Genomic DNA, 11,494 nt, shown 5'->3' with positions numbered 1-11,494 from the left:
GTCAGGACGGGTCCTATGAGTGGGATGCGGGGGTTGGTCATGCAGCTGGGCCTTCCCTGGTTTGGGGAAGATGGTAGGGCAACATACTTGGGTCTACTCTGGGGACTTGGAGAGTTTTTTGGAAGTAGCTGGGGTTGGGGTCCTGTACCGGGGGGAGTTGCCCACTCACCTTTAGTGTCACAGTCTTGGAAGGAGGCAGCTCCCTCGTGCTTGGTGGTGAGGCTCCCACCACACGGGAAGCACAGGGTCCGTCCCGCTTCAGGTTGGTAGGTGCCACGTGGACATGGCTGGCAGGGCTTGAAGCCATCTACAGAGTGTTGGCCAGGTGAGCACTGACCTGCAGTAAACCGAGGGCCCAACTCTGATGGGGATGTTCCTGGTCATCCCCACGGGGTCACCCAGTCTCAGGGGACAGAGGCACACACAAACAGGATGTTGACTAGGAGAGTGGCCTGGAGCCTGGGCCTGCCTTGGGAAATCCCATGCCCATGGGCGTCCCAGTGCCCACCCTACCCCACTCTGTATTGTTTGTTCCCCTGGCACCTGCACATGTGGTGACGTTGGTGGCTCCGAGAGGCCCGTGGGCATCACTCCCAGGGCAAAGGTCGCAGGAGAGCTGCCCTTCTCTCTCCTGGAAGGTGCCCGCCGGGCATGGCACACACTGCTCCGTCTGGCCGTGGTAATACGTTCCCTGCGGGCAGCTGACTGAGGGAGAGTCGGCCGCGCTAGCCACCCACCCCCCACCTATTTCCCACCACCCAGGTCTGGGACTCCCCTTCCCTCTCCCCCCAGATTCAAGGAGAATCTCTTTGTCTGGGAACAGACAGAATCCTGCTTGGGAGGATCAGGGGCCAAAGCCACGTGCAGGAGAGTTGGTGGCCTGACATGATGTCCTTCTAGATTTCAGCCTGGGACCAAGGACGGGGGGATGATGGGCAGGAGTGTCTTAGCTGCCTCACAATTTGAGAGATGCAACCGAGGCCGTAAAGTGTCCTGCTCTGAACCAGACCCAAGCTGAGCCTTCCCTACTCCCCCGCTCCCCTGTTCCCCAGCAAGCTCCCTTACCACACTTGGCCCCAGAGCGGTGCTGCCCGGGCCTACAGGCCTCCACTGGTTCTGCTCGCTCCCCAGGTACTGGGCCTGGTTTGTGGGCCAGCTCATAATCAAGGCCTGCCAGGCGCAGTAGGAAGCGGTCCTGGTTGATGGACTTTCTAAGCATCTTCAGGGACCCTTTTAGCCGCCGTTCCATCTGCTGTCGGAGGCAGGGCAGCCCACAGCCAGCTGGTGGGGGATGGTGTTATGAGTCAGAGAAGGAAGAGAAAGAAAGAGTGGCTGTGAGCAGGAGGGCAAGGAAGCAAAGCTAGGAGCTAGGAGGGTCGTGGTGAGAGGGACTGGCTCCTGGGCTTGGCCTTAGGCAGGGTCTGCCCCTTCCTTCACTGCTGTTTGCCCATCTCTGCCCTCCCCTTTCCACCCTCCTCCCAACGGTGTCCCAAGTCCCACCTGTGGTTTCTTCGGCTCTGACTTCTGCCTCCAGTTCCAGGGTGAGCCGAGTGACTTCCTTGCCTGGAGGGGTCCGGGCCCGCCGGCCCTTGCCCTTCCGAGAGGAGTCACACTTGAGGTGGATGAAGGTGACCTGGCAGTCAGAGCAGGGGGCACCACCTGGGGGAGAGGCCTTGTCAACCTCAGGGGCACCCCCTGGAACAGGGAATGTTCTTACTCCCAGCTCTCACTTTTCCACCCCAACTCAGACAGATCTCACCAGATCTCTGACTATAACTATCTCAATTCTCTGTTAGTCTAAGATACTAATTAGTTGGTGGGGGGGATATCCTAGGACTTCCTTGGACCCTATGCCTACAACTGCTTCTTCCCCTGTTCCGTCCAGAATTCAGGGTGCCAGTGGGTTTTTGGAGATCCCACTAAGCAGAAGAGCTGAGGGGTGGGAAGGGTTTGGTGGCCAGATAGCCCACTGGAGTGGGGTCCCCAGTCCAGACCTGGCCCCAGGATTCTGCTGGCCTCCTCCGTTTTGCCTTTGTTTCTCAGGTGCAAACGGCATTTGGCATCTTTGATCTTGAAGGAAGCCCGCTGTTTAACCGTCAGCACTGCAGCCTCTAGAGGGATGGCAGAGCTCAGCACAGCCTGGGGGTCCCTTGAGGGTGGGGGCTGCTATAGAGGATGTTGGGAAGCTGGGGCCAGGGGCTTGGCTGGAGGAGAGGGATTACAAAAGCCAAGGGCATCGGCTGTTAAGGGTAGAGGGAGCAAGGCAGCAGGGCTGGAGAATTACAGAGGAAAGAAGGGGATCCAGGGAAAAGTAAGGCCAGGAGGATTAATAAGGAAGAGAAATAGGGGTTAATAAGCCAGAGAGTAGCATGGAACAAGGCCTCTGGGCTGGTGCTCACCATGGCAGTGGTTGGAGTTTGTGCTGTTCCCAGTGTGGCCAGCTCGGGCTGGAGCAGCCCTGGGGCTGGGGATGCCACAGCTCACGGTGAAGCCATTCTCAGACTCTGAGAGAAGGGGGCTGTCACAGCTCTGACCTGCCCCCTGACCCCCACTGGCTGGAGGAATCCAAGGGGACCAGAGGAGCTGCCTAAACAGCCAGCCTTCCTCCCTGCCAGCCCTCCAGCAACCTCCTCTCTGTACCTGGCAAAAACCGGGCCCTGGAGGGGCAGGTCAGGGCACAGGTGTCCTTCTTCCCAGACCGACTGCAGCTGATCATGGCTTTCGAGGCACCAGGACTACTATGACACTTTACTGGCTCTGGGAAGTGGAGAGAAGCCTGAGGACGAGAGGGTCTTCCTCTCCCGCCCTCACTCTGTCAGTCCGTCAGTCAAGTAATTAGGAGGAAGAGAATTAGCTACATGTAGAACTGCAACTGTACATGGAGATGAATGAAGGGATTATTTACCAGGAACTTCACATCTCAAATGGCTACATTCTCTATCTCCTACTACCTCATACCTTCCTCAGTATGGAACTCCACATTTTCCAGGACCCCAACTACCCCCCACCTTGAAACTGCAGTGCAAGCTTCAGCCAGCAGAGGGCGCTGCCCACCTGTGCAATCCTTCCCGTTCCAGTGCAGCCGGCCCTGGCCTGCTGGGCAGGTACACTGGTAGCTGCCAGGAGTGTTGATGCAGCCAAAGCGGCAACCTCCCCGGTTGATACTGCACTCATCCACATCTGGGAGAGGGAGGAGGGAGACACAGACAAACAATAAGGGGGTGGGGGGGTGGGGGAGGAGGAGCCCAAGAGTGGGCCGTGAGTGAGGACCTTTGGTAGAGTTCCAGGCACTCTGAGGTGATTCCCGGCCCGAGAAGAGCTCAAACCTAGGACCTCCTTCCCTTATCTCTGTTCCCAGTCAAAAGAAGGATTGAGAAGGGGCCAAGCTAACAAGCTTTTTAAAGGCTTCCACTCCTACCTACCAGTGGGGCTGTAATTTGGAAGCTAAGGATGGGAGTCAAGAGGCAGTGATGGGGATGGGAGACAGAAGTTTCGGAAACAGGATGCTGTTCCCTGATACTCTAATCTCTCAATTGTCTTAATCTCTCCCACTTCATCATGATGAATGCAGACATGGCACATGCACCTGGTGATTGCCCACAGCCACCAGCCAACTCAGGGACTCGTTCAATTGAAGGGTGAGGAGGTGAGAGGGGCTGGGTGGCTGAGGGTCCAGATATGCTGACTTACCCCCACAGTGGGTGACACCATACAGCAGGTAGCCGTGATGGCAGAGGCACTGGAAGCTCCCCGGCGTGTTGACACATATGTGGTCACAGGTTCGATCAAAGGAACACTCGTCTATATCTGGAAGAGCAAGGTTTCAAGCCGCTGAATCTGTCTTGGGGCACATGACCCTGTGACTCCGTGCTCAGGTGAAGGGCTCCAGGGAGGGGCCTTGGCTCTCTCCCTTAAACTGAAAAGAGTTCCTACCTCTGGCCCAGCCCTAAGATCAGCAATTCAGCAATGCCTACCCACCCCCTAAGCCCGCTCCATTTGGAGTGTTTGGAGTCAGGAACTCTTGAGGTCCAGTGCCTATGGATCAGGGCCACCATGTGTGGCTAGGCTGGTCAGATCCTGCCAAGGATATGAACTGGGGTGAAATCCATCCCTCACTTCTTGCCAAGCCATGTGCCCCAGCGTAGAGCTGGTTTGCCCAGAGGAAGGAGCGCATTTGCTAATTCACAGCACAACACTGCCTATGGAGACTCTCCACAGTGTCCTTTGAGCTTCTCAGGCTCTGGCCCTCTGGCCTCTTTGAAGCTCTCCCACCCCGAGAAACTCTCCAGAGGGCTTTGCCCTTGGCCCAAGTCTGCTCACCCTGGCAGTTCCTCTCATTGATGAGAAGCTTATAGCCCTTCTTGCAGCTGCATTCGAAGCTGCCCACTGTGTTGCGGCAAATGTGGTCACAGCCCCCATTGTTCAAGCGGCACTCATCTATGTCTGGGGAGGCAGGGCAAAGGAGAGAGAATCAGAGTAATACTGAAGGCTGGGGACAAATAGGGAGACAAGATCCCTCCCTCCCTCACAGAGACGGGGAGAATCAAGGAGAGCCCTGGGCCTGCCTCTTTCTCTCTCCCGTCTCTGTTTCTCCCCCGTTCAGGGTATCTGTGGCCATTAGTAACAACCTTGTTTCCTGAGACTGAGTCTTCTTAGAAGGGGAAAGATGGGAACCAGTGTCAGGCCCTCAGGTAATTGCCTAGAAGTAGGTGGGCACCTGACCTACAGGGGGCTAGTCCATGCCTCTCACTCTGCCACTGACAGCCCCTCCCAAGAAAGCTGGTGGACAGGGTTTATCCCCTTACTGTCCCCCACCCCTGCCTGCCATAAGAGCACGGGGTGGGGGGGGCGGGGGGCAGAGAGGTGGAGATTCAAAGGGGCAGCGCTTCAGAGAGGAGGAGCTAGAAGAGAGGCCAGGCAGGGAGGACCTCCAGGAGAGCCAGTGAGGCTGGGGAGCTGATGGGGGGAGGGGTGGGGGCCAGGCAGGGGGCTGGGCTGTGAGAGGTCTGGAGAGACTCAGGCCTGAGGCAGCTTTCAGCACTAGGAAGGGAAGGGAAGGAGGGGGGTGTGAGCGGCTTCCTTCCTGAGGTCAAGTTCCCCAAGCGGGTGGCAGACAGGACCCAGGCTACTCACCCCTACTTGGGGGAGGGGGCAGAGGGGGCAGTCTTCCACCTCACTCTTAGCATACCTGTCAACAGTCCTTCCTAGCAGCAAACCTCTCAGCTCTGGCTGTCTGACCTGCGGCCCCAGCCCTCCCCCGCACCCCAACCTCCTCCGAGGCCTCTCTACCAGCTGTTGGGCCAAAAGACACAAAGAGCAAGCCCAGGCCTTCCTCCAGTCCCCACTCCTTGTGACCAAGGGACACAGACCTGATGAATCACAATTTTCAGTATGGCTACCCTCCCTTTTTCCTCCCGGGCTCCACCTTTCCCCTAAACCTGGCTAATTAAAAGGTGGGGAAAATAGAATGGACAATGTGGGACATTATACCATAATAATAGCTAACACAGAGTGTTCACCATTTGCCAGGCACTGTTCTAAGACTTTACATATAGTTTATATGTAACTCATTTAATCCTTACAACATTCCTATGAGGCAAGCACTTTACTTGGTGAAACTGAGGCGCAGAGACACTAAGTAACTAGCCCAGGATTGCAGAGTTAGTAAGAGGCAGGGCTGGAATCTGAACCCAGGCAGCCAAGCTCCAGCATCAGTGCTCCCAACTGCTACCCTATTCTCCCTCTGACCAGGAGAGCCTTTCCATGGGGAAGGTCTGGGGAACGTGGGTTAAGGAGGTTATGGAACACACCTGTGACCTTGTGCATACATAGTCAGGGCTCAAATATCCTTCTAGACCCAGGAACAAACGTGAATGGCACGTTCATTAACCAAGAGGGTTAGGGACCCATAGGGGAAATGGGAATAAGAGTAAGGAAAACAAAGTGGGGCAGGGGCACTAAGGAACTGGCTGGACGTTTTTTTGTTTTTTTTTTTTGCGGTACGCGGGCCTCTCACTGTTGTGGCCTCTCCCGTTGCGGAGCACAGGCTCCGGACGCGCAGGCTCAGCAGCCATGGCTCACGGGCCCAGCCGCTCCACGGCATGTGGGATCTTCCCGGACCGGGGCGTGAACCCGTGTCCCCTGCATCGGCAGGCGGACTCTCAACCACTGCACCACCAGGGAAGACCCAGGCTGAACTTTTTTTGTGCCCCTTGAACTGAGATGGGGAAAGGTGGGCAGGAGACAAGCCTTAGTCACAGCCTCAGTTATTTACAATCAGGATCGTCTCTAGGGGCTTGAGGAGGTCCCACAATAGGTACTGTATCTCTGGTCCCAACCTCAGCCCCTTACCCTTACGCTCCTGTCCTCTGAAAACCCTTACCTTTGCAGGTCTTCCTGTCCGGCTGCAGCATGAAGCCCACAGGGCAGCTGCAGTGGACGCCCGTCGCTGCATCGTGGCACTTACTGTCGCAGCCCCCATTGTTGACAGCACAGGTCTCTGTTTAGGAGGGAGGTGGGAGATGGTAAGCTGGTTATCAGCTTGGAGGAGTCCCAAACATGAGGGTATAGGAGGGAGCACAGAGGCCCAAGGGAAGCCCTTAGCCTCCCTGTGCTTTAGAAGGAGCATTAAGCGGAGGCTCCCAGCCCCCTTCCTCCCATCACTCCCACCCCCATCCCCTCACAAGTACAGCCAAGCAGTCCACTTCCCTGCCCCCTACTTGATTGAAACAAGGTGGACAGCAGTGAGGCAGGTACAAGCCAGAGCTGTCAGGCAGGAATGTGCTGAGGGGGTGGAGGAGGTAGAGAGGGGAGGGCGCAGGGAGGGATGGAAGCTAAGTAAGGGTGGTCCCCGCCGCCAGGGATCAAGAAGGGACAATAGGAGCTTCCTTCTCTTTCCACCAACTACTATCTCGACTATCTCGCTGGCGGGTGGGGGGTCATGGTGGGACAATCCTGGGAAGAGTGAGCCTGGTGATTCCTAAGACAGCTGAGAGATGACCCTCAATCCATTTCCCCTTCCTCCCTGCTCAGCTGTCTTAAGAAAGATCCCAGTTCCAGGACTGACTGCTCATCCTCAGAGGAGAGAGCTAGTACTCCATCATTTCCCAGCCCCTTCCCGGCTACCTCCAACTCCTCCCGGGCCCTCCTCTTAGCTCCAGAGGGAGATAAGCTGGCTGTTCTGTTGTTGTTTTACTTTCCGAATGGGGAGATACTGTCTAGGCTAGGGGAGGGGGCAAAAGGAGAAGAATCCAGAGGAGAAGGAAGGGTGTAAGAAGATAGGTGAGAGAGTTAGAGAACCTCAGAGCTAAGTCTCTTCTGTTGACCCCTCCTGACTGGTAAGCTTTCCCTTTGCTGAGAGGTCGGAGTTGGGGGAGTATGGATGGGCCACGCTCCCTATTTTCTGAATTCAGAGCAGGAGAAAAATAGAGGTTTAAACTGCAGCTCAGGAGATTCAGATGAGCCCAGGAGGAAAAACATCAGCTCAAACAGTGCAAGGCCCTGACGCAGGGACTGTGAGGGAGGTGTGATCCATCCTCTGGGGGGCCTAGAATTCTCCCATTAGAGAGACAGAATCCTGAGGCCTCCACTAGGGAAGAGAGGAGAGAGGTTCTCAGAATCAAGGGAGCTGAATAAGAAAAGTGCTGGAGAGTACTATCATCTTCTTGAATCTTTGACTCCTAAAACTCAGGCCCAACCCTCGTCCCTGAGGAGACCAGCAAAGCAGACTCCAGAAGAAGCCCAACTCTGCCTGTGGGTCCCTGGTCATGCCCTGGACCCTCAAATGCCCAGGTCTGGGAGCAGCCACAGTGGGATCTCCCATGTGCCACTCTCACCTTAAGTCTCTCCTGAGGTTCCCCGAGAAGAACCTAGGAGGGAACCTTGACTTCAGGCTCCAAGCCCAACCATTCCCCACAAGAGTGGTCTTAGCATAAGAAGAAGCCCTCTAAGCCCTGGAACAGGGAGAGGGGAACAGAGATCCTGCACCAAGTCTAGTCAATTCTGAGGGATCCAGGATGGGGAGCAGTAGAGCTGGCACACTGACCAGTCCAGGCTGGACCAGGAAGCTGGGCATAGCTGCCTGCCCCTGCAGGGCAGAGCTCTCCAGAGGGACCTCTCTGGCTGCCTCAAATGTCTGCTCTTCAGGCTGTGTATTTAAATCACAGTTTAATCTGTGCTTATTCTGTGTCTTAGTACTTAGTAGATGCTATAATGCACTATCTCCATCATCATAGCAATACTAAGAGAGGACTCTTATTCTCCCTCTTTTACAGAAGAGTAAACTGAGGATCAGAGAGGAAAGCAGCTTGCTTAAGGTGGCACACTTGGAAGGGGGCGGAGCCAGGATTCAAACTCGGGTCTGTCTGAACTCCAATGTCATGCACTTAACCGTTACGGTGGGAGAGAATGGTGAGTGATGCTGGGACTGTGAGCTAATATGGGTAAGAACCCAAGAAAGATACCCCAAGGAGGGGATGGCATCTAACCCTATCCCACCCCGATCGCAGTGGGCACGATGGGTAAGTGCAGCTGGCTGGGTCTTCAGCTGTATAGAAGGCAGAGAGAGGGAGGGGGCAGATGGCTGGGAAGGGGTGAGGTGTTAGAAGGTGGCACAAAGGAGCAGGAGAGGAAGGAGAGTGACAGGATCATAGAAAGAAAACCAACATGAAGGCTCCCAGGCCAGCTCGTGGGGACTCAGGTTTCCTGTTGCTCAGTGGGCCCGGTACCCAGGCTGCCAGGGGAGCCCGTGGGCATGCGGTTAGTGGGAGCCCCAGCGGGTTAGCCCTTCCCCTAGCAAGGCAGCGAGAGCAAGCGGAGAGAGCAGACATATTTACCATTAGAAACGGCCTGAGGGGGGATGTGCTGCTCTAGCCGCCTTTCCCCTGTTTGACATTGTAAAAAAGCTGTTTAGATGCTGCGCGGGAGCTACTGTGGCCCTCTGTGCCCCAACCCCTCCCCACCCTCCTCCTCCTCCCTGCAGGCCCAAACCACTGGCCCCAAATGATGAGCTCTGAGACTCCTACACTTCATTCCCCAGGGTTGTCCTGCCTGGTATCCTCCAAGAAGCCAGGATCCCACCGAGTGACTGATAGGAAGCTGAGTCTCAGAGAGGGGCAGTCATGGGCCCAGTACTACACAGCATGCCAAAGGCAGAGCTGGGATGCGACCTCAAGTCTTATAAGCTGCCAAATCCCAAATCCAAGAGGGTGCCCACCCTTTCTGCTAAACTGTTCCGCCCTCTCAGTCTCCCCACTAAATCTGAATGTCCTGATGGCCCCAAACATCGAAGTTTCCTTCTACCAGGGCTGGGGAGAAAAATGAGATACAGGTCAAGGTAAAATCAGTTCTGCTGGAGAAGAGGGAGAGGAACTTGGAAAGGACATAGCTATGAACCTTAGAACAGCCTCATTTGCTCTCTTCTGCCTCCCTTGGCCATGGCCCAGAGGGTGGAATGGGTCTTGATTAGAGCAGAGCTCAAGCTTAATAGGAGTATTTTCAAAAGCAGCCGTGCCCAGGACTATCTAAACGGAAAGACATCAGAGAGGGACCCGGCTCACACCCATGGGCCCCAAGCTCTGTCTTAACTACATGCAGCTTTTCTTTGGGGACTGCATGCAATTTCTTCTGGGAGTCTCTAGGATGTGTGAGTGTGTCCAGGGCATCGCAGGAGGTTTGGAAAGCTGAAGAATTAGACTTAGGAGGGAAAAAATGAAAGGAGCTGGAACAAACCAGCCTGGAGAAGGCAACACGAAGACCCGAAAATGTTCCAAGATTTTGGCGAGTTAGTTCAGAGGGAAACACGTAGCAAGAGAGATTTTAATTAAGGAGCTTTAGAACTGTGTGTGCAAGTCTCTGGAGCAGGTACCTGAGGGAGACCTTTAAGAGCACCGTCTGCTCCCCAGTTCTTGTGACTGGGGGAAAGGCAGTGCTCTCTGCAGAGACGGGGTGGGTCTCTGGAGTGAGATGGGAGAGAGTCTGGCTCTGAACCGGAATATCTTGTCTCTCATAAACACACCAAGTGACTGTGTTCACACCTTCCCATCCCCAGCATGTTGTATCCCATGAGATGAACGTCCATTCATAAATATCCGTGCCCACAGGACAAGCTTGCCCCTGCCTGGCTCAACACAGCCTTTCCCCCTGCCCAAACTCTCCGCCTTCATTTCCCACTTTTCCAAGGGGACACCTTGTCCCGTTGTCTTTCTCAGCATTCTGTGAGCACATAGTAATTGGCCTTCACAAACAACAACAACAACAATAAAAACTAAAGACTTTTAGAGAATTAGGAATTAAGGAATTGAACTCATCTATGGGACCTAAAGATATGTTGAGGTAAGGCCTAGGAATTCAGGACAAGGGGTCCAGGGGTTAAGAAGGCCCCAAACCAGGGTGAGAGGGATGGGATGCTGGAATTGGCAAGGAAGTGGGAAGGCTACAGGCAGAGCCCCACTGGAATGTGGAGGAGAGAGGAGGAAATGGGGGCCTAGGGTAATAGGACTGGAAAGGAGATTTACAGGCGGAGAGCAAGGAGAGAGAGGAAAAGATACCTGGAGCCAGGAAACCCCATTTATCAGTTCAAGGCTGGTTGTTCCAGGAAAGAGCGCTCTGCCCCACCCTCAGTTCCAGAGTGGGGACATTGGGTTGTGACAGCTCCCATCTTACCCTACTTGTCAACCAGGGCCTCCGCTCAGGCTTAATCCATTGCATTGCCCCAGCTTTCCTCCCTCTTCTCAACCACGGCCTGCGTCAACAAGCACCTCTGCTAATTATTCCCAACCTGGCAACACTTTATCCTGGATTAAGAGGATGGTGAGGCTCCCAGGGGTGGGGCAGCAGAATCAATGGGTGGGGGAGGGGAGGAGGGTCAGGTGAGCCCTTCAGACTCTGAGTTTTCTCTCACTAGACCTGGCATTGTCTGGGTCTTCGACCCACTCACCAGTCATTCTGCTCTCAGCACCCGGGCCCCATGTGCTCCCCCCTCCCCTGGTTCCCAAGGGCCCCTACCCCCACCCCCATCACAGGTGGACTGAGTTCTCCACTGGCCTCACCCACCGATGCACGTCTTCCCGTCGGTATGGAGCACAAACTTGACATGGCAGCCGCACCGGGGACCCTGCTCTGTGTCATCGCACGTGTGCTGGCAGCCACCATTACCATAGTTGCACGTCACTGTGCAGAGAGGGCAGGAGGCCTGTCAGCTTGCTTCTCCCTGGGTACCCCAGTTCTCCATAACATGGAGACTGGTCCTCTAACCTAGCTGCCTCTCCCACGCTCTCTTTTCTTCCCACCTCTTGCTGCCAAGGCCCCACGCCCTTCCCCTTTGTCTCCCCTTCTCCCCCACTGCCATCCCAGTTATCTCACATTTACAGTCCCGTTGGTTCTTGGTGAGCTCGAAGCCAGGGCGGCATTCGCAGGCAATACCCCCTTTGGGTGTCTCCCGGCAAATGTGAGCACAGCCATGGTTCTTGTTCATGCAATTCATTCCTTCTAAAAG

At 55.3% G+C, this 11,494-nt stretch overlaps 1 protein-coding gene across 6 annotated transcripts in view; it reads right to left on the bottom strand.

The window, feature by feature from the left end:
• Positions 1 to 11,494, bottom strand: part of SCUBE3 (signal peptide, CUB domain and EGF like domain containing 3) — a 37,717-nt gene that overhangs the window by 7,736 nt on the left and 18,487 nt on the right. For 2 of the 6 annotated variants that reach the window (XM_081245316.1, XM_081245320.1), the window contains exons 5-18: positions 11,362 to 11,487; positions 11,053 to 11,169; positions 8,835 to 8,882; positions 6,383 to 6,499; positions 4,321 to 4,443; positions 3,691 to 3,807; positions 3,055 to 3,180; positions 2,641 to 2,757; positions 2,400 to 2,504; positions 1,995 to 2,111; positions 1,501 to 1,659; positions 1,066 to 1,281; positions 544 to 705; positions 170 to 337 (exon numbers count right to left, since the gene is read on the bottom strand). In XM_081245316.1, the coding sequence (XP_081101442.1) occupies positions 170 to 337; positions 544 to 705; positions 1,066 to 1,281; positions 1,501 to 1,659; positions 1,995 to 2,111; positions 2,400 to 2,504; positions 2,641 to 2,757; positions 3,055 to 3,180; positions 3,691 to 3,807; positions 4,321 to 4,443; positions 6,383 to 6,499; positions 8,835 to 8,882; positions 11,053 to 11,169; positions 11,362 to 11,487 (1,818 nt within the window). The remainder of the gene's footprint in view (positions 1 to 169; positions 338 to 543; positions 706 to 1,065; positions 1,282 to 1,500; positions 1,660 to 1,994; positions 2,112 to 2,399; positions 2,505 to 2,640; positions 2,758 to 3,054; positions 3,181 to 3,690; positions 3,808 to 4,320; positions 4,444 to 6,382; positions 6,500 to 8,834; positions 8,883 to 11,052; positions 11,170 to 11,361; positions 11,488 to 11,494) is intronic. The other 4 variants (XM_081245317.1, XM_081245321.1, XM_081245318.1 and 1 more) reach the window with 4 other exon arrangements.

This window comes from Mesoplodon bidens, assembly GCF_964165515.1.
Source record: "Mesoplodon bidens genome assembly, chromosome: 10".
Taxonomy (NCBI): Eukaryota; Metazoa; Chordata; class Mammalia; order Artiodactyla; family Ziphiidae; genus Mesoplodon; species Mesoplodon bidens.
This window is presented reverse-complemented; position numbering and strand designations above follow the sequence as displayed.